This window comes from Physella acuta, unplaced genomic scaffold (assembly GCF_028476545.2).
Source record: "Physella acuta isolate Inbredline_101_S28 unplaced genomic scaffold, ASM2847654v3 ptg000405l, whole genome shotgun sequence".
NCBI classification, from domain to species: Eukaryota; Metazoa; Mollusca; class Gastropoda; family Physidae; genus Physella; species Physella acuta.
Window position 1 is genome coordinate 295,172 of NW_026731924.1, and position 25,144 is coordinate 320,315.

Below are 25,144 nucleotides of genomic sequence, written 5' to 3' on the forward strand. Positions count from 1 at the left end.
GCCTGACAAAAACATCCCTGAGTAGAGCGTGGTACGGCTAACCAACACACACCTGACACAGGTGGATTCTATGCGACACACACACTTTTTAACACACACACACACCCGATAAACTAACACACACCTGACACACACACACTGTAACACACACCCGATAAACTAACACACCATGTCATGTGACCGAGTGTTCCTAGAACTCTATGTCGGAGGCAAACTGCATGCCCGATAGTTCTGTTAAAATTTTAAGATAATCTATATATTTAGTCTCCGCCAACCTCAATATTTAGTCACCGCCAAGCCCAATATTTAGTCACTGAATAGCACTGTATTTAGTCACTAACTAGCCCTATATTTAGTCACTAACTAGCCCTATATTTAGTCACTGACTAGCCCTATATTTAGTCACTGACTAGCCGTATATTTAGTCACTGACTAGCCCTATAGCTATGCCTGATGTAAGACCGCTGATAATACCGCCATAAAAAAGTTTTCAAAACGGTAGTAGCGTCGTAAAGAACTCACCAGAAGAGGTTAAATCTGCTGAGGTTGTGGGGTGGGTGGGGTGGGGGTTAGATAGGGGTGGGGTTAGATAAGAATTAAGGCTAGTGCTGGGGTCAGTGTATGACGGATGACAGACTAGGGTTGGATTAAGGTTAGGAGTTACGGTTTGACAGTCAAGAAAAATGTCAATGTCTCCGCATAAGCATTAACCCTAACTTTATGCAGGTTCTTACATTGTCTTGCATGTGTCTTAGCCCTAGCTAGGTCTAGGTAACTATATCTATGCCAGAACTAGAGAACGTATGAAATTTGATCAGGTGAAATACTTCAGTCTCTAGATCTTGATTGTAGGAAAACATAAGGTAAAACAGAGGTCATGATACATGTTTTAATGCTACAAACACACAGCATAGGGCAAACCTATAATTATATAATCCATATCAAATCTACAATCTTGTAGTTAAAAGCAAAACAACAATCATACAACACAGAAAACTGTACCGTTCAATTTTATCATTCGAAACGTGCAATCATACAAAACGTGCAATCATACAAAACGTGCAATCATACAAAACGTGCAATCATACAAAACGTGCAATCATACAAAACGTGCAATCATACAAAACGTGCAATCATACAAAACGTGCAATCATACAAAACGTGCAATCATACAAAACGTGCAATCATACAAAACGTGCAATCCTACAAAACGTGCAATCCTACAAAACGTGCAATCATACAAAACGTGCAATCATACAAAACGTGAAATCATACAAAACGTGCAATCATACAAAACGTGCAATCATACAAAACGTGAAATCATACAAAACGTGAAATCATACAAAACGTGCAATAATACAAAACGTGCAATCATACAAAACGTGCAATCATACAAAACGTGCAATCATACAAAACGTGCAATCATACAAAACGTGCAATCATACAAAACGTGCAATCATACAAAACTTGCAATCATACAAAACGTGCAATCATACAAAACGTGCAATCATACAAAACAATCCAACAATCCTACAATGATGTCACGAACATTTGGCCTAAACTCCAACCAATCTAAAAACACGACTGTGTGATTGTGTAATGATTGTGTAGTGATTGTGTAGTGATTGTGTATGAACGGTGATTCGTTGGTTGGTTTTTGTAGCATTTTGTGAGGGGAATAAACAACAGAGAGAGTAAACAAAGAGACAGAGAGAGGGGGCCAAGAGAAACAGAGCGCGGAGTTCATGGGATACGTGTTGGTGGCTCTCAATTACAGGAGAAAACAATCAATAGGGCAGGTAAGCGCTGAGGTGAGGGCGGGTACAGCCTGTAAGGCCCCGGGGTGGGGGTGTAGAAGGTAACAAGGCTGTCGCAGTCATGGCCGTATCTTCACATCACCATCTGCAGGTTTTACCTCAGTCATTATCTCACTCTAACACACTACCTCACCAACCTTTCAATGTTCTGCGAACTCACCTTGATATTCCTCTAAAAAGTTTCCTACTGTTTCCCCAGCCCTTCCTGCTCCCACCCCCCCTTACCCCCTGACGGCACCAATACAACGAAGACAATGTCGATTAGCCGTACCATCTCACGCTAACCTTTAAGACCAGACGAGATCAAGGCAGTTAACCATGAGTAGAAAACACCTCCGTGGATTATCTTTCTTGAGACCGCCAATCTAATTTGCCGCTAGGCTTACCGCGCTCTACAAACATAGCTTCACTCTACTGCTACTGCCCCCCCCCCACCCACCCCAACCCTCCAGTAACATCTCACTCAACACCCCCCTCCCCTCAGTACTCCCCAACACACGCGCATAATTCAGAATCCCGGTGAATATGCGGCTAAAACACGTGCAAATATTTGATTCCACTTGTTGAAAACTATTTGGGCCAATATTTACCTGCTGACCAAAACGAGTTGTCGAACCTGAAGTGTGGGGGTCAAAGTTGAAGTGTGGGAGGTCAATTTTGGTCAAAACAGGTGTATTTACCAGCACACTGGATGGGGGGGGGTGTATGTAGTGAGGTGTGTCTATGTCTATGTAGAGCGGTGTGCTCCTCGAACACATCTTACACACCAGCGATCTCCGACTAGCAATTAAAATCAAAACATTAAAAACTTCAGAAACAAAAACAACAAAACAATCAGAAGGAAACTCCTGCATCAACTACTTGTGCAGGTACAGATACAACAGGTGAACGGGCAGGTAATTGTACAGGTACAACACTTGTACATGTAGCTGTTACGTTTAAGTTGTGTACGGAAAGTGTAAGCATATGCACAGGATCTTACAGGGGTCTGTAGAAGTACACGTACACTTGTTGTCACGCTTTGTAGTTAACAGCTTTCCTTTGTTACAACACTAACCCTAATCAAACCCTAAACTAACCACACTTTACCCAGCCTGAGTAGCCAGGGGTTACACACTGACTCCGAAGTTTTTAAATAAATTTTTGACATGATTCTCTTATCTGGTAGCTAAATTATTTGTAAATATTGTTTTAGAGGACAGAAGATAAGGGTCTAATTAAAGTTGTTTTAAAATAAGGTTGTTTCTTATCGTAGTGAAAGATGACGTTACATCTCAACAAAAGATCATGTTAGAGGAACTAAAACAAGTGGCAAAAGATCATGCTTTGATGGCAGAGGAACTAAAAGATCATGCTTTGTTATGAGCACAGCCAGAAGTGACAAATTATTTCCACATTATTTGACATCATGATAATAAATCTAACTTCACAAAGAACGATAACTGTCACGAACAGAGGGGAGAAGAAAGATAATTCTCAGGGACAGAAAAATGGGAGATAATTCAAGCCAAGCGAGTCAAAACACGTAAAAAACACGGCTGCAAATGGGGGATAAATTAGACGTGGTCTAGTGTCACGAGGGGGGGGGGGTGGTGCTGGGGGGGGGGGGGGGGGTTTATCATGTGACAAGACAGTCACCTCCTCGTGTCACCGTGACCTTCATGGTTACACACCTGTGTGTTTACACACATAAGTGGGAGACGTGTATCAATTGTTTTAGCCGTACCGTGTTTACACACATAAGTGGGAGACGTGTATCAATTGTTTTAGCCGTACCGTGTTTACACACAGAAGTGGGAGACTTGTATCAATTGTTTTAGCCGTACCGTGTTTACACACATAAGTGGGAGACGTGTATCAATTGTTTTAGCCGTACCGTGTTCACACACATAAGTGGGAGACGTGTATCAATTGTTTTAGCCGTACCGTGTTTACACACATAAGTGGGAGACGTGTATCAATTGTTTTAGCCGTACCGTGTTTACACACATAAGTGGGAGACGTGTATCAATTGTTTTAGCCGTACCGTGTTTACACACAGAAGTGGGAGACGTGTATCAATTGTTTTAGCCGTACCGTGTTTACACACAGAAGTGGGAGACGTGTATCAATTGTTTTAGCCGTACCGTGTTTACACACAGAAGTGGGAGACGTGTATCAATTGTTTTAGCCGTACCGTAAAAGAATACACTTCAGTTATTCGATGAACAACCCACTTCCATCAGCCTCATGTAAAACCATCCGGCTGTTTGTGTCGTCTCGCCGTTTGAAAGTTTGTGTGACAAACTTACTTGACTCCCCACACCTCCTCACACCTCCCCACACCTCTAGTTTGTCAAATATCAAAATACGTCTTCAATTATAGAGGGTCGTCTGATATAACAGTATAACGTCGGAGACAACATTATACAGCGTATGAAGACAATTAGCACACATAGCGTCGTGTTGTGCACACAAACTGTGTCGTGTTGTGTGTCCTAAATCTCCCATTCTATTTTAATCCCAACAGAAAAAACAAAAGGCGCCTCCAACATTTCCAATAAATGACACTAACGGGCTTCCGTCAATCAACATATGACGACAGGCAAAGAGTTCTTTCAATATGACGGTGTTCACATCTTGTACAAGGGGTGGGGGTGGCGAGGTGCTATGTTCTGTTCTATAGGGTAGGGGAGTGGTATACAACTGCACTCTATAACCCGTACCGTTTGAAGGAATCGAGAGACACGAAGGGCCTAGATCTACAAGTTTTTTTTCAATCAACATACGACTGACATCTAATCGAAATATTTAAATACATTTCATCAGACAAAACATTATTACTAAATTCTCTTTAAATAATATTAAGTACTTTACAATTGCTTTACAAGTTCAAATACATTTCAACATAATTTTCGCATACACATGGTAGAATCAATCAAGCATTGATTTCTACCCCTAATTATACAACAATAGAAATAGAATATTTAATATTTAAACTGAGTGTGATTGTAAATAGTTAAACGTTGAACGACTACGTCAGAGCAGGCCTACACACATAAGTGACAAGTAACAACAGAAAGTTTATAAGTGATAAAAATAATCAGAAACTTGATTACTAATTAAAAAATGCATTAAAAACGTTTTAATAACAAGCTTTTATGTAATACTGCACCAAGAAAATGAGAAAATAAATTATTGTTTTTATAATATGATAATAAAAATACTGAATAACTCTAAATTACTTTATTTAGGATTTTTTTATTAATTCTTTAAAAATTAATTAAGCATCCAATTAAATCAAATTTGATGTCAGATTGCACTGTCGTCGGGTCTTCACCCGCGTGCCAAGTTTGAAACGCATCGGTAAGTAAAAAATGGTCAAAATTTCGCTCGGCAGTTTCGATCCATGACGCACGAAGCACTTCGCACGACAGTCAGAGGAAGAAAGTTTTTAAAAAGCTTGAAATAACAAGTTTCTAAGTGATAAAATAATTATAATCTAAAAGACGTTGGAACTTTTTTATTGCTTGGTTTATTAAACACTGTGGAGGCGAGAAGGCGAGTGAGATAGTAGAACGATGTTAGTTGACAATTTGACAGTTCTAACTGGCACGACGGCTTCAGATATCGCCTGTCACAATAATTCACCTAAACCTAATACTTCAGGCACCTATAGCCAGGTACTCATTGGAGCTGGGTGAACTCAGGGACGTATTACGGTTAGGTACCCACCAGAGCAGCGTGAACTCAGGGACGTATTACGGTCAGGCACCCATCAGAGCTGGGTGAACTCAGGGACGTATTACGGTTAGGTACCCACCAGAGCTGGGTGAACCCACTGAAGTACTTACGGGTACGAGTCCGTGTTATCTAGCTAGTGATTAAAGAGGTGGTAATCGTGCGACCACGTCGCCTCCATGCAGTGTTGCCGTTCTCTAAAATGATGTATGATGATGTGACTTACGTTTGGTGCAGATATCCTTTTTCCTTACAGAAATGTCAGGTGAAATTAAATCGAAGCTCTTCGATTCCAATGTAAAATACACTTCAAATCCACTTGTGAAAAGAACTTAAAATCCGCAGTACTCACAGGCTTATTCCACTTTAAAATAGATGTCAAATCTAGACTGTTAATCTCGATTAAATGTAAAGAGAGATTTTAAATCTGGTCTGTGTGGGCAACAGATTATCAAGCTTCTCAATCAACGGATTATCAAGCTACACTGCACACAACACTGACTAGACTAATCTGACTAATCCCGCGTCTTATATACCTGACTCCAGACTGACTAATCCCGTCTTAGAGTAGACCATGTGGATGACTGAAACTCAAGGAAGGTTGGACGGGCTAAAAATAGATCTGTTACTTTCAGCATTCATGTATTGGCAGGGGCGAAACAGCGTTGAAAGGGGGTGGGGGGTGGGGGTGGGTGGATTGAGGGGGGGGGGGTCATGTTTCTCAACAATTGACATCTGGGAGGAACACACTCCGCAGGTAGCAGGTAAACACAACAGCTACAGGTGCACGCCGTGGGGTGGATCCGGACTGACAGACAGGGATATTGTGTGGGGGGTGGGGGGGGGGGGTGGAGGGGGTGGGGGTGTTTTTAAAGCTAAAGCTGAATGCTGACAGAAAAAACGTTTTATTTTTGTAACCTTTTTAAAGCCAGGCAAAAAGCTGAACTATGTACAGGCAGTCTTGTGGTTCACGTAGAGGAGAGGTATCAACTGGGGGGGGGGGGGGGGGCTTGTTTTAAGACTTGGGTAGGCTGGGGTTTATTGTGCCCAGTAAATCATTGCACCACCACCCCTACATGGCGCCCCACCCCCAAATGTCCCATCACCCCCCCCCCCCAGATTACGACCAACCAACCCCCTCACATGGCAGCCCCACCCCCAAATGCCCCATTACCCCCCACATTACGCCAACCCCCCCCCCCACATGGCGTCCCACCCCCAAATGTCCCACGACCCCTACATGGCACCCCACACCCACATGGTGCCCCACCCCCGTATGTCCCCAACTTATCGCCGTCCCTGAAATCTCCATCAGATCCCATCGATACACTCCTCCACACCCCCACCCCCACCCCCACCCCCACACACATGACTAAATAACACAGGTCCACACGCCCCACACCCTACCGCTCCCCCCCCCCTCCACATTACTAACTTAAATTCTACCCATCCCTCACTCCACGTTAAAAATCTTAAGAGGTTTTCCGTCCCTCCACATCCCTCCCCACCAGAAAGCTTCCCTCGATACATATATCGTTCAGCCAGACAAATTTCTGTATACCCACAGCCAATAAATGTGCCGGAATATTTCACTCGTTTTATTTTTTTAACACTTGGCTACATCTAACTGCATGCAAAAACATTTTCTAAGAGACGCGCTTGATTCAATTAGTTTCTCAGTGGAGTTTAGAGTGACTTGCCCTTGATCTAACTTGCTGCATTAATGTGTAGGCTGAATACAGCATAGAGGAACCCTGGACCCCTCTCCGTGTGGGTGAAGTAGAGTACATCAGTCTAAGACATATACTGAGTTTCGTCATTGACACTCTATGTGATTTTTATTCGTGTTTAGTCCAAAATGGGTTGTCAAAAGTGTGTAGACGATAAAAACGATGTGTATGTTGATGTTGATTTGAATCTTTGTTGGTGTTAGTGCATAAGGTGAACACATGCTGAGCAATTATATAATAGGCAAGTTAGTTGTCAGACTAATTAAACAACCCCCCCCCCCCACACACACACGCAAGCTTCCTGCATACACCTATTGACTCAATCACCAATCCCCCACATACATGTAGATTTTCTGAGTAAATCCCTCACACATCTACACACACATACAATCACAGATGCATACACACATCCATCAGTACACACACACACATCGCATTAGACCAAAACACACATCAGCAAATATCCCTCCACAATCATCACAACCTCTACACAAATACACAATCATCACAACCTCTACACAAATACACAATCATCACAACCTCTACACAAATACACAATCATCACAACATCCACACAAATACACATCATCACAACCTCAACACAAATACACAATCATAATCCACACACATTATTACAATCCCCACACACACACAATCCCCCTAGTCTCGCCCCACACACTAAACCCTCACACCAAAGCTGACAACCATAATTAACCCTCACCCCCACCCCCTCCACTCCCCACCCGTCTTAACCGATATACCAGAGACACCCACATCGCTTCAACCCACATCTACGTCGTGTGCCCCACCCCCACCCCACGCCTTATTACTTCCCCAGCTGCACGCTCCCGGGGGTGCTATGATGGGATTAATATGTGGGGGTGGGGGGTGGGGGGGGGGGTCCCTACCGTCTGATACAGTCAGGAGTCTAAGGTGTCACGTGGTTTGGGCTACACGCTATTTTATTTTTAGACCATGCCAATTTAAGTGAGTAATTTTTATACCGAACAGCTATTTTTAGACAGGAGTGAGTAGAATTAGATGATTTTTCTACATAGGGGGTAGCTTAGCTCTGGAACCGATCATAGGGGCGGGGGGGGGGGTGGGTGCTGTAGATGGAATTATGGTTGAAATGACGTCATTAAATACCTAGGACCTCTTCTGGTCATGGTGATAGAACAAATTAGATCGCTTATTTAACTCCTGGATCATTCGTTTGATATTTGGAGCCTTGAGTCATTAGTTTGATATTTGGAGCCTTGAGTCATTAGTTTGATATTTGGAGCCTTAGGTTATTAGTTTGATATTTGGAGCCTTAGGTCATTAGATTGATTTTCACAATATCTAATCATTAGTTCTCGTAAACCTTCAGCTTAATTAAGTCTAGTGCCGGAACACATGTACATATTACGTAATCTTTCAATCAAGCCGTCCCACTCAATTAACCAAAAAACAAGAAAACATTTCTCATCGTATTGTAAAGTCGTTAAAACAAGGTCAACATTTGCCGGAAGTCCAGTGCAGGTTAAAGGTCAGGACAACTCAAAACGTTAATCCGATAATGGAACAAAACGATCGATCAGCTGATAAGAAATTGTTTCAGTTACAGGTACGTGTAAGACATCAGTTACAGGTAAGTGTAAGAAAGACATCAGTTACAGGTAAGTGTAAGACATCAGTTACAGGTAAGTGTAAGACATCAGTTACAGGTAAGTGTAAGACATCAGTTACAGGTAAGTGTAAGACATCAGTTATAGGTAAGTGTAAGACATCAGTTACAGGTAAGTGTAAGACATCAGTTACAGGTAAGTGTAAGACTTACATGTAACTGTAAGACATCAGTTACAGGTAAGTGTAAGACATCAGTTACAGTTTAAGACATTAATTACAGGTTAGTGTAAGACATCAGTTACAGCAGTGTTTCTTCCAGACTTTTTTCTCCGGGGGGGGCACTTGAAATCTTCGGGGGGGGGGGGGGCGGTAAACTTTCTTCGGGGGGCGGACACTGTTAAAAGTATATATTTTCTATATAAATTATATAAATTTCATTTCGTTCGGGGGGGCGGTAAAAAATTTTCGGGGGGGCTTCGCCCCCCCCCCCGAAGAGATGCCTGGAAGAAACTCTGAGTTACAGGTAAGTGTAAGACATCAGTTACAGGTAAGTGTAAGACATCAGTTACAGGTACGTGTAAGACATCAGTTACAGGTACGTGTAAGACATCAGTTACAGGTAAGTGTAAGACGTCAGTTACAGGTAAGTGTAAGACATAAATCAGAGAACATGATTACAAAATGTCAGCAAACAAGTCATGTTGACTGACTACAGATTACGTCTCCGGGTGCCCCGAGAACTGGGGGGGGGGGGGGGCGCTGACGTACACCGGAAGTTGAATTCCCGATTCAGGAAAACATTGTAAACAATTTTCTGTTAATCTTGCTTCGAATAACCAAATGTTTCTTCCGTCTAGATAGCTGAGGTGATTCAAGTCTGCTACGTTTTGTAACAGGACACCATCGGCATGCGTCATTGAGACCCCGGCGCCACGGTTGGCTGCAGATATCAACGGATGTCTTGGATTCTTCTGACATGCGCAAACACGAGGGTGACGGGACGAACGTGGGGCACGCGCCTGAGTTTCCGGGCGTGGGGGTGGGTGCTCCCTCAGACGGATGACGCAGGAATCCCGACGCCGGAGGGGCGAGCAAGAAAATAGTTCCAGTGGTTTTAGGGTTAGCTCCATCAGGGTGTCTCCGCCTCTATCAAGTGAAATGACGTCAACGAGTCTCAGAGATTTCTGGTATTCTGCTACAGATTCGATAGGACGTGGACAAAGATGCCGCTGGACTGACATGAGATCCGATGCTGATTATTTTGGTTCTTGTGGGTTAGACGTACCCAGATATTCGTAGATATGGTGTAGGCCTATAGCAATACTTGAAGAAGACCATAAGATAAATGGTGACACTTAGCGTTAGGTTTTGTTTTCGATTTCTTCAGACCAGACTTCTTTTTCTTCTTCTTCGTTCTTAATTTTTAGTGTTGAAGGGGATCGAGATTTATCTGCCAGTGGGTTTGAACTCGAGACTTTGTTCGAATTTATCAACCATGAGCTTTTTGCCGACTCGACCAACACAATTAAGCGTTACGTGTCAACTGGTTATGCGCCATTGAGGCCATTGACTCCGATTTCAGCCTGCTTTTCTTTTTGGATTTGCTTCCATAGTCTTTGTCCAACCAAGAACAAACTACAAGGCAGCAGTTGTTTAATTTTGGAGTTGTCTCTCCTAGAAGAGTGGCTGTCCCCATGAGCAACCATGAGCTTTACCGACTCGACCACGCCGACCCCTAAACTCGGACTAAAATTCGTGTATCCCGCTGTTTCTACTGCAGATTTTTTTTTATCCCGCTGTTTCTATGCAGATATTTAATGCCACAGTTTCTATAGCAGATTTTTTTTATCACGCTGTTGAATTAAAATTAAGGAGCGGAAAATCTGAGATATCAAAGGATTAGCCGAACCGTCTTGGCTATAAGGAGCGGTGTATAGTACACACACAGATACACACACAGATACACATACACACAGTGCAAACAAATCAGAACTAGGAATGTTATTACTAAATGCTCAACAATTTTTAAACATTTTTTTTTTAATTTTATCACGTTTCTTCATTTTTATATTTTAGATTATTTTTTAGGGAGGAGACTACGAAGATAAGTCGCCAAAGAAGGAGTGGGTGGAGCCTAGCACCCCTCCCATTTTGTTAACGCCAGCTGATGACATTGAAAGGGGAGTCTAATCAGGCTACAAGGGCCGCCACTCTGATTAAAGCCAGAGTTATCTGAGGGGAGATAACCCACATCTACATCACACCTCTCGCGCCATTCACAACACGAAAACCCAACATAAGGGGAGATTTTTGTGACCCCAATAGACGGGAGATAATGGCCAACACGTTAGAGCCTGCAGGGGTGACTGGTCGAGTGTGGGGTCGAGTCCCCATCCCACCTCACCGACATTCTGGTCAACCTTTGATCGTGAAATAGATGGGGAATTTAGTCGTGTTAACAGAACTATTTCAGTCGTGTTAACAGAACAATTCTAGTCGTGTTAACATAGCTATTCTAGTCGTGTTAACAGAACAATTCTAGTCGTGTTAACAGAACTATTTCAGTCGTGCTAACAGAACTATTTCAGTCGTGTTAACAGAACTATTTCAGTCGTGTTAACAGAACAATCTCAGTCAAGCTAACAGAACTATTTCAGTCGTGTTAACAGAACTATTTCAGTCAGTCGTGTTAACAGAACTATTTCAGTCAGTCGTGTTAACAGAACTATTTCTGCCATGTTAACATGAACTCGACTCTACAACTTGATACAACTTAACCCTCAGCATAGATTTACCCTGTGACTAGACTAACCTAGACCCCACTGCCTGAGACTAAGACCGATCCAGATTTTGTATGAAGAAAACAGCGAGAAAAAAACACCCCGAGACAAACGTAACAATCAACAAAAGATGTTTCGACCCAAGGCCTCCATCGGATTACAAATAATAAATCACAACAAACTACGAATCAGGTGCGAAATGGAAGACATTGATTAGGGTGTCGTGGGGTGTGGTGTGTAAGCTGTACATACATAGAGGTGAGCTGGCCGGTCGGTGTTCGATTCTCTTACCCACCGTAGTTATTTCTAAATTTAGCACTTTAGCTCACCTGAATTTTTACATGAAAAGTCAGACATTGATACAGGTTGAGGGGGCGATGTTCTAGCATAAGGCTGAAGTGTTGTTTGTGGCATGTGGGCCCCGGTCCCTGAGGCCCCCCCCCCCCCCCAGAGTTGATACAGGTATAACAGAGCAGGACCCAACCAATGCACCGTCACGCTGGTCTGAGGGTGAAGCGTGTCCATATTTGGTGAGCAACGCCAGCACATAAATTATGTTAATGAGGTTTAGACTTGAAACAGGAGATCTCAAGGGTTCAAGGAGTGCACGAGGTGTGTGTGTGTGGGGGGGGGGGGGGTGTGGGGGGGGGGGGGAGTGCACGAGGTGTGGGTGGGGGGTGGGGGGTGTGTGTGGGGGGTGGGGGGAGGTGTGGGTGGTGTGGGTGGTGTATGTGGGGGGGGGGGAGGGGTTATACTCTACAATTATGGGGTGGGGTACAGGCTTGTCAAGTTAATATTTGGTTCTGTGACGTCTTCTTATGGTTGGCCATTTGCTGTCAGTCCATAGGGTTGTCTCATTGGCTCTATGGTTGGCACTATGTTGTCAACCCACACCTTGAACAAGTTACAAAGTGCTAACGCAGTTGGATAAAGTGGCCAGTTTGATGAAGTGGCCAGTTTAATGAAGTGGCCAGTTTGATGAAGTGGCCAGTTTGATGAAGTGACCAGCTATGATGATGAAGTGGCCAGTTTGATGAAGTGGCCAGCTATGATGATGAAGTGGCCAGTTTGATGAAGTGGCCAGCTTGATGAAGTGGCCAGCTTGATGAAGTGGCCAGTTTGATGAAGTGGCCAGCTTGATGAAGTGGCCAGTTTAATGAAGTGGCCAGTTTGATGAAGTGGCCAGTTTGATGAAGTGGCCAGTTTGATGAAGTGGCCAGTTTAATAAAGTGGCCAGTTTGATAAAGCGGCCAGTTTGATGAAGTGGCCAGTTTGATGAAGTGGCCAGTTTGATGAAGTGGCCAGTTTGATGAAGTGGCCAGTTTGATAAAGCGGCCAGTTTGATGAAGCGGCCAGTTTGATGAAGTGGCCAGTTTGATGAAATGGCCAGTTTGATGAAATGGCCAGTTTGATGAAGTTGCCAGATATTCTAAATGTCACGACGACGCAAGTTTCTTTAGGGGAAAAAATTTGGGCCTTTGCCTTAACTGTCCTCGGTGACACAGCAGGCTACACAACAGACGACACAGCAGACGACATAGCTCGCAACACACAACACGGCCAACCAGACGACTTCGGGATGTTATCTCGTGACGTAGCTAGACAGGCAGACGAACAGTTTGGGACTGTAGATCTTTGAGGGGGGGGGGGTTGCATAATTAGGCACTGAGTTTAAAGAAATAGGTTTCGTGTTACAATTATAAAGTAATACTGTCAACACTTTAGGCAGACGCGCTTCTTGGAGGCGGGGGAGAGGTGGTGGGCACATTTATCTTGAGAAGGGGGAGGTTACATTGTGGAGGGGAGGGTTCACATGTCTATTGTGGAGGGGAGGGTTCACATGTCTATAGTGCAGGGGGGGGGGTTACATGTTTATTGTGACTTTCAGAACATTTTCTGAATGTCGTGCCTGGAAATGCAGCTGTAGCAAGGGCTGGGGCGAGAGTGGGTGGGTGGGGGGGGGGGGCATGGAACAAATGCTAAACTAATTAGTGGAGGGGAGGGGTGGATTGGAACAAATGCTAAACAAATTAGTGGTGGGGGGGCATGGAACGAATGCTAAACTTATGGACTGATGAGGCTCCTGATTCATTGAGTGGATCGCACCCACACCATGCCCCTTACACCGACACCATGTCCCTCACACCAAGCCATCCACACCATGCCAACCACACCAAGCCATCCACACCATGCCCCCCACACCAAGCCATCCACACCATGCCCCCCACACCAAGCCATCCACACCATGCCCCCCACACCAAGCCATCCACACCATGCCCCCCACACCAAGCCATCCACACCATGCCCCCCACACCAAACCATCCACACCATGCCACCCACACCAAGGCACCCACACCATGCTCCTCTCATCATGCCATCCACACCATGCCCCTCACACCATGCCATCCACACCATGCCCCTCACACCATGCCACCCACACCATGTCCCTCACACCATGCCCCTCACACCATGCCACCCACACAATGCCCCTCACACCGTGTCCCTCACACCATGCCCCTCACACCTTGCCACCCACACCATGCCTCTCACACCACGCCCCTCACCCCATGCCCTCACACCACCCCCTCACACCACGCCCATCACACCATGCCAACCACACCATGACCCTCACACCATGCCACCCACTCCATGCCCATCACACCATGACCCTCAAACCAAGCCACCCACACCAAGCTACCCACACCATGCCACCCACACCATGCCCATCACACCATGCCCCTCACACCATGCCAACCACACCATGACCCTCACACCATGCTACCCACACCATGCCCATCACACCATGCCCCTCACACCATGCCCATCACACCATGCCCCTCACACCATGCCAACCACACCATGACCCTCACACCATGCCACCCACACCATGACCATCACACCACGCCCATCACACCATGACCCTCACACCACGACCATCACACCATGACCCTCACACCACGACTATCACACCATGACCCTCACACCACGACCATCACACCATGACCCTCACACCACGACCATCACACCATGACCCTCACACCACGCCCATCACACCATGACCCTCACACCACGACCATCACACCATGACCCTCACACCACGCCCATCACACCATGACCCTCACACCAAGGCAATGAATCTGCCCAGCATGTTTCCCCCCCCCCCCACCACCATTGAAGATGACCACTGTCTGAACATGCCCTGCCCGTTAAGCTGACCACTGGGACAGGCAGACAAAGATGACACCCAATGGGACCTATAGGACAAACATGAGACCCGCTTGGACATGTAGGACAAATATGACATCATAAAACGACCTATTGGACAAACACAAAATCATGTAAACTATAGGACAAACATATCATATGACCTATAGCACACAAAAACCGTTCGTCCATAAATGACGTCACAATTCTAGCGGGGGGGGGGGGGGGGGGGGGGGGGGAAGTGGTGTGGTATTGAAGGTGGGTGATAATGGAAGGTGAGTGAGGGGGGGGATTTAAAACTCAATTCTGGAAGTTATTTCACGTTTTGTAAGAATAACTTAAAATCTTAACTTATTCAACTTAAATTTTACTTCAGCCCACCCAACTCTGATGGATACCTAACTCAGGTTAGGGAAAGTAGCCTAAATGCGGCTAGGCATTGTGCTGACCACTATAAGAAGTTAAATTTAAGTTGAATAAGATAACATTTTAAGTTTTTCTTACATAATCGACATACAAATTAAATTAAAATTAGGCCTAGAAATTTATTTTAAAATATTATTAGAATCTAGTCTATAGGCCTATTTTATTAGGAAATTATTTAAAAATTAAACAAGTCGAGTCGAAACTTGAACAAGCTCAATCAAAAATGTAATTTATTTTATTTTTAAAAATATAGAAGCTACGTGTAATTTGTTTTAATGGAGGTCAAAAAAGAATATTTTGTTTTTATATTACTTTCATAATGTTAGGATTTAGGACGTTCGAAATTCAAAACTTTTGAAGAGAAGTAAACAGAACTCCTACCTTTAGCTAGCGGCCACCACTTCCGCATCCATGATTGTTATTGTTTCGTTTCTAAAAATACACGACAGTAGCTTCCCTTAGTACACATTCTATGGTGACGTCTTGCACAGCTGACACCCTCTGCTATGCTTTTTTAGCCGAGTCGTCATGGATTAAATTTAGGGGAAACCGGAGGACTATCGTCCCTGTTTCGACCGAGGTACGTACACTCGAGACAAGGGTCTCTTATCATCTGTAATTAAGTAAGTATCAGCTGTCGCTTTTCCCAAGCGATCGAGGAGATAATGGTCCTGAAACTCCCCCCTCTTGACTGTTTCTGTCCTGATCTGCTGTTGTCTATCTTCCCACTTTCGTTTTGTCAAGGCCCGATTCTGTTATCAGCTGTACTAGTCTACTATCTTGGGAGGTTGTGGGGACTCGTCGAGACTAGCACGAGGCACGAAAGACGGGACATCAAGCTCGTCTGCTCCGCCTACCCTGCGACAATTAGTTTAGTGAACAGATGTCAAGCCCCCACAACTTAATTTATTTTGTTCTACTCTGGTCACATCATGAGGGGTTGTGGCCATTTCTAATTCAAAGCTTTGGAATTCTGAGATAAGGTACACCTAGCTAGTTTGTAATTTTAAATTTTTTATATTTGATGTGTTACTCTTGAGTGCTATTTAATTTGTGCTGTTTATTTTTTTTTTAGGCCTAATTAATAATTAGGCCCTATAGGCCTTATTATAATATTTAATTTAGGCCTGTTTTGGTGTAGCCATTTGCTAATGTTGGGCAAATCTAGTAGATGACTGTTGTAATAGTCTTTGATTTAACTGCATTCAACTTAAACATAAATGTTTTAAAAGTTTTAGTGTATCACAGTAGACTATATATAATATATAACCATATTTAATACAGATGAGAGCATGTAGCCTACGCCTAACCAATGAGTTAATAATTTAGTCATATATATTTATGCCTAGCCTATTTAATGTTCAGCAGTGGACATGATTATTCATTAGAGATTAGCTTATTTTTAAAAATTTCAGGTTTATTTTTATTATATTATTATGCAATAATACAATCTAATAAATGTAATAAGCCAAAATGTATTAATTTACTTTGTCAAATTTTGAATTTTAAAACAGTACACTACCAAATGCTATCGGTTGAGGAACATAGAAATCCCAATATGTAGTGCCGTACACACCCCTACTAATTCTAGGCCATATATGTGGAACTATAAACACCCAAGAGTTAAGGACCAGTTAAATACAACACAAGCTGATCTGTTTTTGTACACATTACCTTGGGTTTACTGGGTAATTGTTTGTTTACAGAATGGCAACTTGACAGTAGAAGCTCACTGACACCATGGACACGACACTGCACTACACGTCCGTCAGTCACGCTGACTCGCTGATGGGCGCCATCAACAAGATGAGGCTCAACTCAGACCTCTGTGATGTGGCTGTTGTCATCGGAAACTTTCGGATTATGGCTCACAGAATTATTCTTTCTGCATCCGCACCATATTTTTATCAGGTTTGTGTTTCTATTATTAATTAGGTTTAAATTAATTCTAAAATTTAGATGACCTTACCCTGCATTTGGATGAACAATGTGGTTGATTTGATTAAGATTCAATTTACTGATCTTTTTTTAAAATCCAAAACTTTACTTCAAATGCTAGTTTAAACATGAATGTAAGTAAAATTCATACTTCACATTACTGTAAGTTCATAAGTTAATAAATTTAAAAAGTGTTACATTTTTTTTAAAACTGAATTTTGTGTGTCGCCATTAGCTCTTTCAGCCATGTCACCTACAAGCCTCCCTTAAAGAATATCACTTGGATGATATTGACGAGACGGCCGCCTTAAAAATCATTGAGTTCTGCTACACGTCCGCCATCTCGCTTGACGACGACATCGTCTGGCCACTCCTTAGTGCCGCTGACAAGCTGGACTGCGCTGAAATCTCACAGCTGTGCTGCGACTATTTGTCTTCCGCCCTGGATGCCACAAGTTGTCTTCCCATGCACAAAAAGTCGCTGCAGTTCAACTGTTCTAAGATGTTAGACAAGACCAGTCAGTTTATAGCCGATCATGCGGAACAGGTCAGTTTCTTATCCAACATTGGCTCAATATTTGTAGAGATCATAATGTCTAATCAATTGGTTTGTTCAGGCTAATTTAACTTCAGTTAGTTATTTGTAATTTGTAAATAACTTAAAAAAAATTTTTTTAATTGTTTAAAGAAATGTGTGTCTGGTCAAGTGATTAAATCGTTTGATAAAATATCCTAGACGGCCACATTAAGTGTCTTGTTTTAAACTATTATTGAAGTAGGCTAATTGTCAAAAAATTTAACATGGCCGACCATACCCTAACATGGCCCACCTTACCCTGACATGGCCCACCTTACCCTGACATGGCCCACCTTACCCTAACATGGCCCACCCTAACCTGACATGGCCCACCTTACCCTGACATGGCCCACCTTACCCTGACATGGCCCACCTTACCCTGACATGGCCCACCCTAACCTGACATGGCCCACCTTACCCTGACATGGCCCACCTTACCCTGACATGGCCCACTAAACCTAACATGGCCCACCTTACCCTGACATGGCTGCTGTTTGAGAACCACTACAAATGTTTGTTTCCATGCCCAGCTGTGTGCCAGCCCCACCCTCCACTGTCTGGCGCCACAAGAGCTGGTCACTCTACTGACCAGTCTGAGAGATGTGTCCTGGGAGGAGGACAAGTTGTTGCCCTTTGCTGTTGCCTGGCTGGACAGGAATGGTGGGAGGGGTCAAGTTGTCCGTCAGGTCAGTGGTACAGGTGTGTCAGTGTAGATGACAGGTGTGTCAGTGTAGATGACAGGTGTGTCAGTGTAGATGACAGGTGTGTCAGTGTAGATGACAGGTGTGTCAGTGTAGATGACAGGTGTGTCAGTGTAGATGACAGGTGTGTCAGTGTAGGCAACAGGTGTGTCAGTCTTGGTGACAAGTGTGTCAGTCTAGGTGACAGGTGTGTCAGTCTTGGTGACAGGTGTGTCAGTCTAGGTGACAGGTGTGTCAGTCTTAGTGACAGGTGTGTCAGTCTTAGTGGCAGGTGTGTCAGTCTTAGTGACAGGTGTGTCAGTCCTGGTGACCGGTGTGTCAGTCTAGGTGACAAGTGTGTCAGTCTAGGTGACAAGTGTGTCAGTCTAGGTGACAGGTGTGTCAGTTTAGGTGACAGGTATGTCAGTATAGGTGACAGGTGTGTCAGTTTAGGTAAATTACATGAAATCTGTCGTTTTATTTTTGTAAGATGTGATTTGTATAGTAAATAAATCAGCTTCAGGTTTTGGTTTGAAGTGGCTGACCTAGTCTCACCCTGAGCTTTGGAATCTGTTCCCCATCACAGCTATTTATAGATGTACTGATGTTAGGGGGGGGGGGTTATTGTGCATCCTGGGTATTCCTAACTTAATGACAGGAGATGAATGGTCCATGCACAGGGTACACAGTTACAAGTGGTTACCATGGTTACTATAGCAATGATTCCTGTGGTTCTATTGGTGGGGCTATTCCATTGGTTACAAATTTAAGTAGCGGAGTTTTTTCAGGGATTTAGCAAGTCTACTTTCATGTACAGCTATTAAAGTAACATCCAGCAAGTTCACCGTATACAATTTTATCCACAGTTGGTGCAAGAGTTTCCAGATTTATCAGACAAACTCCAGCACTTTCTGCGTGCTGATGGTAACATGGAGGTGAACGTTCTAGAGAACTCACACATCACTGACAATTGTAAGTTGACTTATTTGTAAGGAGAATTATAAGTTAACTATTTTTTTTAAATGAGAATTCTAAGTTGACTTTTTAAAGAGTTCAAACCCTCGGGCAGATGAGGCTCGTTAGCTGGGGACAGCCACTCTTCTAGGAAAGACAACTCCAAAATCAAACATCTGCTGCCTTGTAGTTTGTTCTTGGTTGGACAAAGGCTATGGAAGCAAATCCAAAAAGAAAAGCAGGCTGAAATCGGAGTCAATGGCCTCAATTGCGCATTACCAGTTGACACGTATACTTAATTGTGATGGAGGCGTGGTCAAGTTGGCAAAAAGCTCACGGTTGATAAATTCGAAAAAGTCTCGAGTTCAAACCCTCTGGCAGATAAGGCTCGATCCATTTCAATACTAAAAATTAAAAACGAAGAGGAAGAAGAAGTAAGTTGACTTTTTAAAAGGGAATAGTAAGTTGCCAACTTTAAGGATCGTTTTGGCTTTAATTAAAAACATTAAACTCATCAATTTACATTTTTGCTAAAAAAAAACAGGTTTATAAATGGCTGCAGTAAATGTTTCATATTTTAAAAATAAACCTTAAGATTCTGTATTACTAAATTAAATGAAAGATTTTTTTAAAATTCTAACCAATTTAAGTGCTCTGTACTTAAGGGGCGAGTATAATGAGGCAAACATTTCCTGGATGGGGTTGTTTTTTTCTGAAAAACTGTTTAGATTAACCTCCCCTTTTTAAAGTGGTACTTGTGGTTTCCTCCCCTTAAACCAGCTGTATGATCTCTTGAAGGGAAAAAACCAGCTCATTGTACAATGGTGCAGGGCTTTGAGAGGATCAAAGATCAGATAGATGTGCACAGTTTTTTTTACAAACTGTGCTCGTTAGCTTCATTTTTAAAGAGTGTCACCTAATTGAACTAGGTGACACCATTAATCTATGCCTTTATGGAAAAGTAGGCTACCTTCATAGACCTGGTATGGTAGATGAAGTAGAGTTTATCTGTTTTTGTGTGGTCACGACTAAGCCCAGCCATGTTAACCTTACTCTTGTCAGGTACTCATTAGAGCTGAGTTGGCTCAGGTAGACCTCATAGCTGGGTGTGCTCAGGGGCATCTACATGTCAGGTACCCATCAGAGCTGGTGGGCTGAGCTAAGTTCAGGTCAGGTACCTATTAGTGCTGGGTGAGCTCAGGTACCCATTAAAGCTGGTGGGCTCAAAACATTTAATTTGAAACAACTTTCAATCTCCTTGCTAGATCTCCCTTATCTGTCCTGCCAAATTTTGTATTATAAAACTACCATGAAAATAACAAACTAATTTTTTCGCTGCCAGTTGGTCAAGTGCTGACCTACAGTCACGCCATCGCTCCGGGTCCTCTTCTCTCTGACCTCAGTGGGGTCATGGAGGCGCCACTGCATGTCTGTGTCTCCTGCGGAGATGCCTTCGACACGGCGGGCGGTCTGTCCTGTCACATGCAGGTCTGTGAGGAACTGGTTCAGACCAGCAAGGAAAGACGCGGAGTCAGTGAGTCACCCCAACTACACACCACCAAGGGAAGATGCGGAGTCAGTGAGTCACCCCAACTACAGGCCAGCAAGGAAAGACGCGGAGTCAGTGAGTCACCACAGCATGAAGGTGTTGACTCTGTAGACAGCTGCAGGACCAAAGACAGCGCCAACGCTCCAGGTTCCTGCCTGTCTGACACACCAGAGAAAGGAAAAACTGTTGCGGGGGGTTGTGGTGAGGGTGTGGAAGTTGGTGTGGCTGTGGTAGATAAGCTAGACGACTCTCATTTAGCTAATACACCTGGATTAACTAATCCAAGTAATCCATTGAGATTAACTAACCCAAGTATAGTAGCTGGTTCAGCCTATCCTGGTGACTTATGTAACAAATTAAATCCTGTAACAAACAGTGGCATGGGGGTGTCACTGTCCGGTGGTGATGTCACAGTTTTCCCATCTGACAGTGACAAAGACATCATTAATAGCCAGGGTGTCAATGACACCAACAATAATGACATTAATGACATACCCAGCGGTGACGATGACTGCCAAGACAACAGTGACGATGCTAACATCGAGATTGACGTCGTTAATGATGATGGGGAAAGTGATAGCCAGTCCCCTCACAGCCAGTCCCCCCACAGACAGTCCCCTCACAGACAATACCCCCACAGACAGTCCCCCCAAAGCCCCTCCCCCATGAAACAGAATTATATTAGTTATATGACACCTATGGAGGAAACATTTACATGTAAGATATGTAAGCAGGAGTTCTGTAAGCGTAAGTCCCTGGCCAAACATTGGAGAGTTGTACACGGCTTACATCAGGACACTCAGGGAGGGGGGGAGGATTGCTCAGACCAGGAGGGAGGGGATGACGTGGGTGAGACTAAGAAGCTGAGGACAGATGAGGTGGGTCAGCTGGAGGGGTCATGTGACCCCCAGTCCAAGATGGAGGCGCTGGACCCCCAGTTCCTGATGGAGCAGTACCTTAAGCAGTACAGCCAGTTCACCAGGTGGTACGTGGAGCACGGCCTCATGTTCTGCCCTCTCTGCCTCGTCTACCATGCCAAGGGCAGCACGTGCCCTCGGGCAGACGCTGCGCCAGACGGCCAGGTGAAGCAGGTGCTAAGCAGACGTGAGGACGACCAGAGCAACTGTAAAGACGAGGACGGTCCGCTGGACATGAGTAAAACTTCGCCAACTTTTTCTTCCCCCCAGTCCAGTCACATTGGAGCCCAGCCAGGGGCAAATAACTCTTCTGCCTATGTGTCATCTCCCCTTGATATTTCTTCCTACTACACATACGCCCATATGTTGGCTACAGCAGGCAGCAGTGACAGCGTGGACAGGAACCAATACAGCCTGTTTTACCCTGATACCCAGTCGGTGTTGAGATCCATGGATTTTGCTGGAGAATCCATCTACAATCCATATCACCGGAATTCTTTGTCATCCACGTATCCACTGAGTTTAGTGTCCGAGGCCCGCACAGACTCCCCCAGTGTGTCCAGGTACCCAGCCACCCCCCAGGACTCCGGGCCCATGTACATGGCCGCCCCCCCAGGTCCACAGAAAAGGAAACTGACGTCCCGTCAAGGCTTCCCCTGCACTGTCTGTGGTAGGGTCTTCTCGTACCAGGCTGCTCTCTTCACCCACATGCGCACGCACTCGCCATCCAGCCGCACGTACGAGTGTCACCTCTGTCACCAGGTGTTTGCGCAGGCCCCAGACCTCAAGGTCCACGTATGCCCCAATGGCGTGGAGAAGCCGTACAACTGCTCCAGCTGCGGCCAGACTTTTGCCAAGAACATCCACCTGAAGCGCCACCTGGCCACCCACTCTGGACTCAAACCCTACCCCTGCTGGGTCTGCGGCAAACGCTTCAGTCGCAGTGACCACCTGAAGCGCCACACCCAGAGCATCCACGCGGGGTCAAGGCCACACGGCTGCCATCTTTGTGAGAAGGAGTTTGTCAGGAAGTACGAGCTGAACAAGCACATGCTCACCCACAGCGTGGAGAAGTTGGGGGCGGAGGGGGAGCAAAACTCTGGCGCTGGCATCACACAGGACCTTTCTGGATGGAGCACGGAGCCAGGTGTCAAAAGTTGATTTTTTTTTGGGGGGGGGGGAGGAGCTGACAAAATTTGATTTTGTTGGGGGGGGGGGGGTGCAGAAAAAAGAAAGTTAATTTTGTTAGGGGACTGCTGTGAACAGCTAGACTGGTTACAAAAACTGTCCAGTCATAGGGGGGAGGTGCCTAGCCCTGGCTCCTCTAACAGAACAACTTTACATGCTCACAGAGAAACGTCAGACAACAGCTTTACATGCATGCAGAGAAAAGTCAGACAACAACTTTACATGCTCACAGAGAAAAGAGAAAGCCATTGATAAGATAAACTACAGTTGGAGACACTCTAGGACTCAAGGGATGTTGTAACACACATTTCCTAGGACCAAAGTTGTTTTTTTTTTTAAATCAAATTTTCTTTGATTTTTATCTTCTCTTGTGCCATATCAGTTTTATAATTCAGCCTTACTGCCCAAAATAGTGTGACAGACATGACATTAAATGACCAACACAGACATGACATTAAATGACCAAAACAGACTGACATTTGACACTGCCCAAAATAGTATGACAGACATGACATTAAATGACCAACACAGACACTGACTGACCAAAATAACTGTCATTCTGATGGACATTGAACATTGCCATCATGCCACTGTTGTGTGCTACCATGCCCTGATGTCAGCAGTAGTATACTGTAATATCAGCTGTAGTATACTATACTTGGGAATGCAATATGTTGTTGTTATCATAAAACTATTTCTCATTGTTTCTAATGCAAGTTTTTTTCACCAAGTGTGGGACCCCACCTGAGAATGGGACCCCACACAAATCTGGGACCCCACTCAAATTGAGTGACAACCCAAATTTCTCAAGTTTTTGTCCCAACATTCCTAGGTCCAGATTTTGTTTTATTCCAATTTTTTTGAGAAATCTTTTTAAAATTATCTTTCAACTGTTTTCAAATTGTTGCCTTCATTAGCATAATTTGTATGCTTGATTTTAAAACTTTTTTTTCTATGTGAAAATAGTGCTTTTAAACCAAAAAAAAACCTTCTATTTAAGAGAATGCAGTGGACGATTTTTTAGCTGCATTGTGTGATTATTTGATTATGTGGTGTGTGATTATTTGATTATGTGGTGTGTGATTATGATAAATTTTCAAATATTGTTAAACAGGTATTATAAATCAGTTTTTTTATTGATATATTTCTTTCCTCAATGCTCAGTATTGAATTGTACATAGTATCATGTTTGTGTCTGTGGCTTCACATATTTCATCACATATTCCATCACAAATTTTATCACATATTCTATCCCATATTTCATCACAAATTCAGTCTATTCAGCCCTCTGCCATTGTGATGAATATTTATTATATTGTTTGTTTTTAGATTATTTATCATGGTGTAATGCTTAGATTATTAATGTTGTTAAAAGTATTTGTTATGTTTCTATGAATATTTTACATATTTATATGGAAAGTTTATTTTCCAGCCTTCTTTTTAAATGCATAATATCAGAAATTCTCTTTTTAAAATCTTCAGTATTACGCAATTTCGCCATAACCCATAACCCATCATCCACCATAACCCATCATCCACCATAACCCATCATCCACCATAACCCATCATCCACCATAACCCATCATCCACCATAACCCATCATCCACCATAACCCATCATCCACCATAACCCATCATCCACCATAACCCATCATCCACCATAACCCATCATCCACCATAACCCATCATCCACCATAACCCATCATCCACCATAACCCATCATCCACCATAACCCATCATCCACCATAACCCATCATCCACCATAACCCATCATCCACCATAACCCATCATCCACCATAACCCATCATCCACCATAACCCATCATCCACCATAACCCATCATCCACCATAACCCATCATCCACCATAACCCATCATCCACCATAACCCATCAGACACCATAACCCATCAGACACCAGTGGTAAACCTTTCAATAAAACTAAAATGTTAGACTTGTAATCAACTTGACTGAGGTGTAAAAGTCTTTCATGCCATTGGAGATTTCTGACTCAATATTTTGTTTACAACTCCTGACATTGAAGTCCTACCTGTGCAG

The 25,144-nt window shown here is 43.8% G+C and overlaps 2 protein-coding genes across 3 annotated transcripts in view; one reads left to right on the top strand and one right to left on the bottom strand.

The window, feature by feature from the left end:
• The window catches only part of LOC131942411 (atrial natriuretic peptide-converting enzyme-like), a 38,789-nt gene extending 22,887 nt beyond the window's left edge, over window positions 1–15,902 (bottom strand). Inside the window, exon 1 of one of the 2 annotated variants that reach the window (XM_059302279.1) lies at window positions 15,670–15,902. The gene's annotated coding sequence lies outside the window, so the exon portion shown is untranslated. Of the gene's footprint in view, window positions 1–5,763; window positions 6,091–15,669 lie in introns of those variants that run through there. The other variant, XM_059302278.1, reaches the window with a different exon arrangement.
• LOC131942391 (uncharacterized) lies at window positions 15,777–23,064 on the top strand. Its single transcript, XM_059302228.1, has 6 exons — window positions 15,777–15,868; window positions 16,995–17,199; window positions 17,462–17,773; window positions 18,334–18,489; window positions 19,350–19,455; window positions 20,780–23,064. The coding sequence occupies exons 2-6, from the start codon at window positions 17,029–17,031 to the stop codon at window positions 23,062–23,064; spliced, it is 3,030 nt and encodes a 1,009-aa protein (XP_059158211.1). The 5' UTR covers window positions 15,777–15,868; window positions 16,995–17,028.
• The last annotated feature ends 2,080 nt before the right edge of the window (window positions 23,065–25,144 follow it).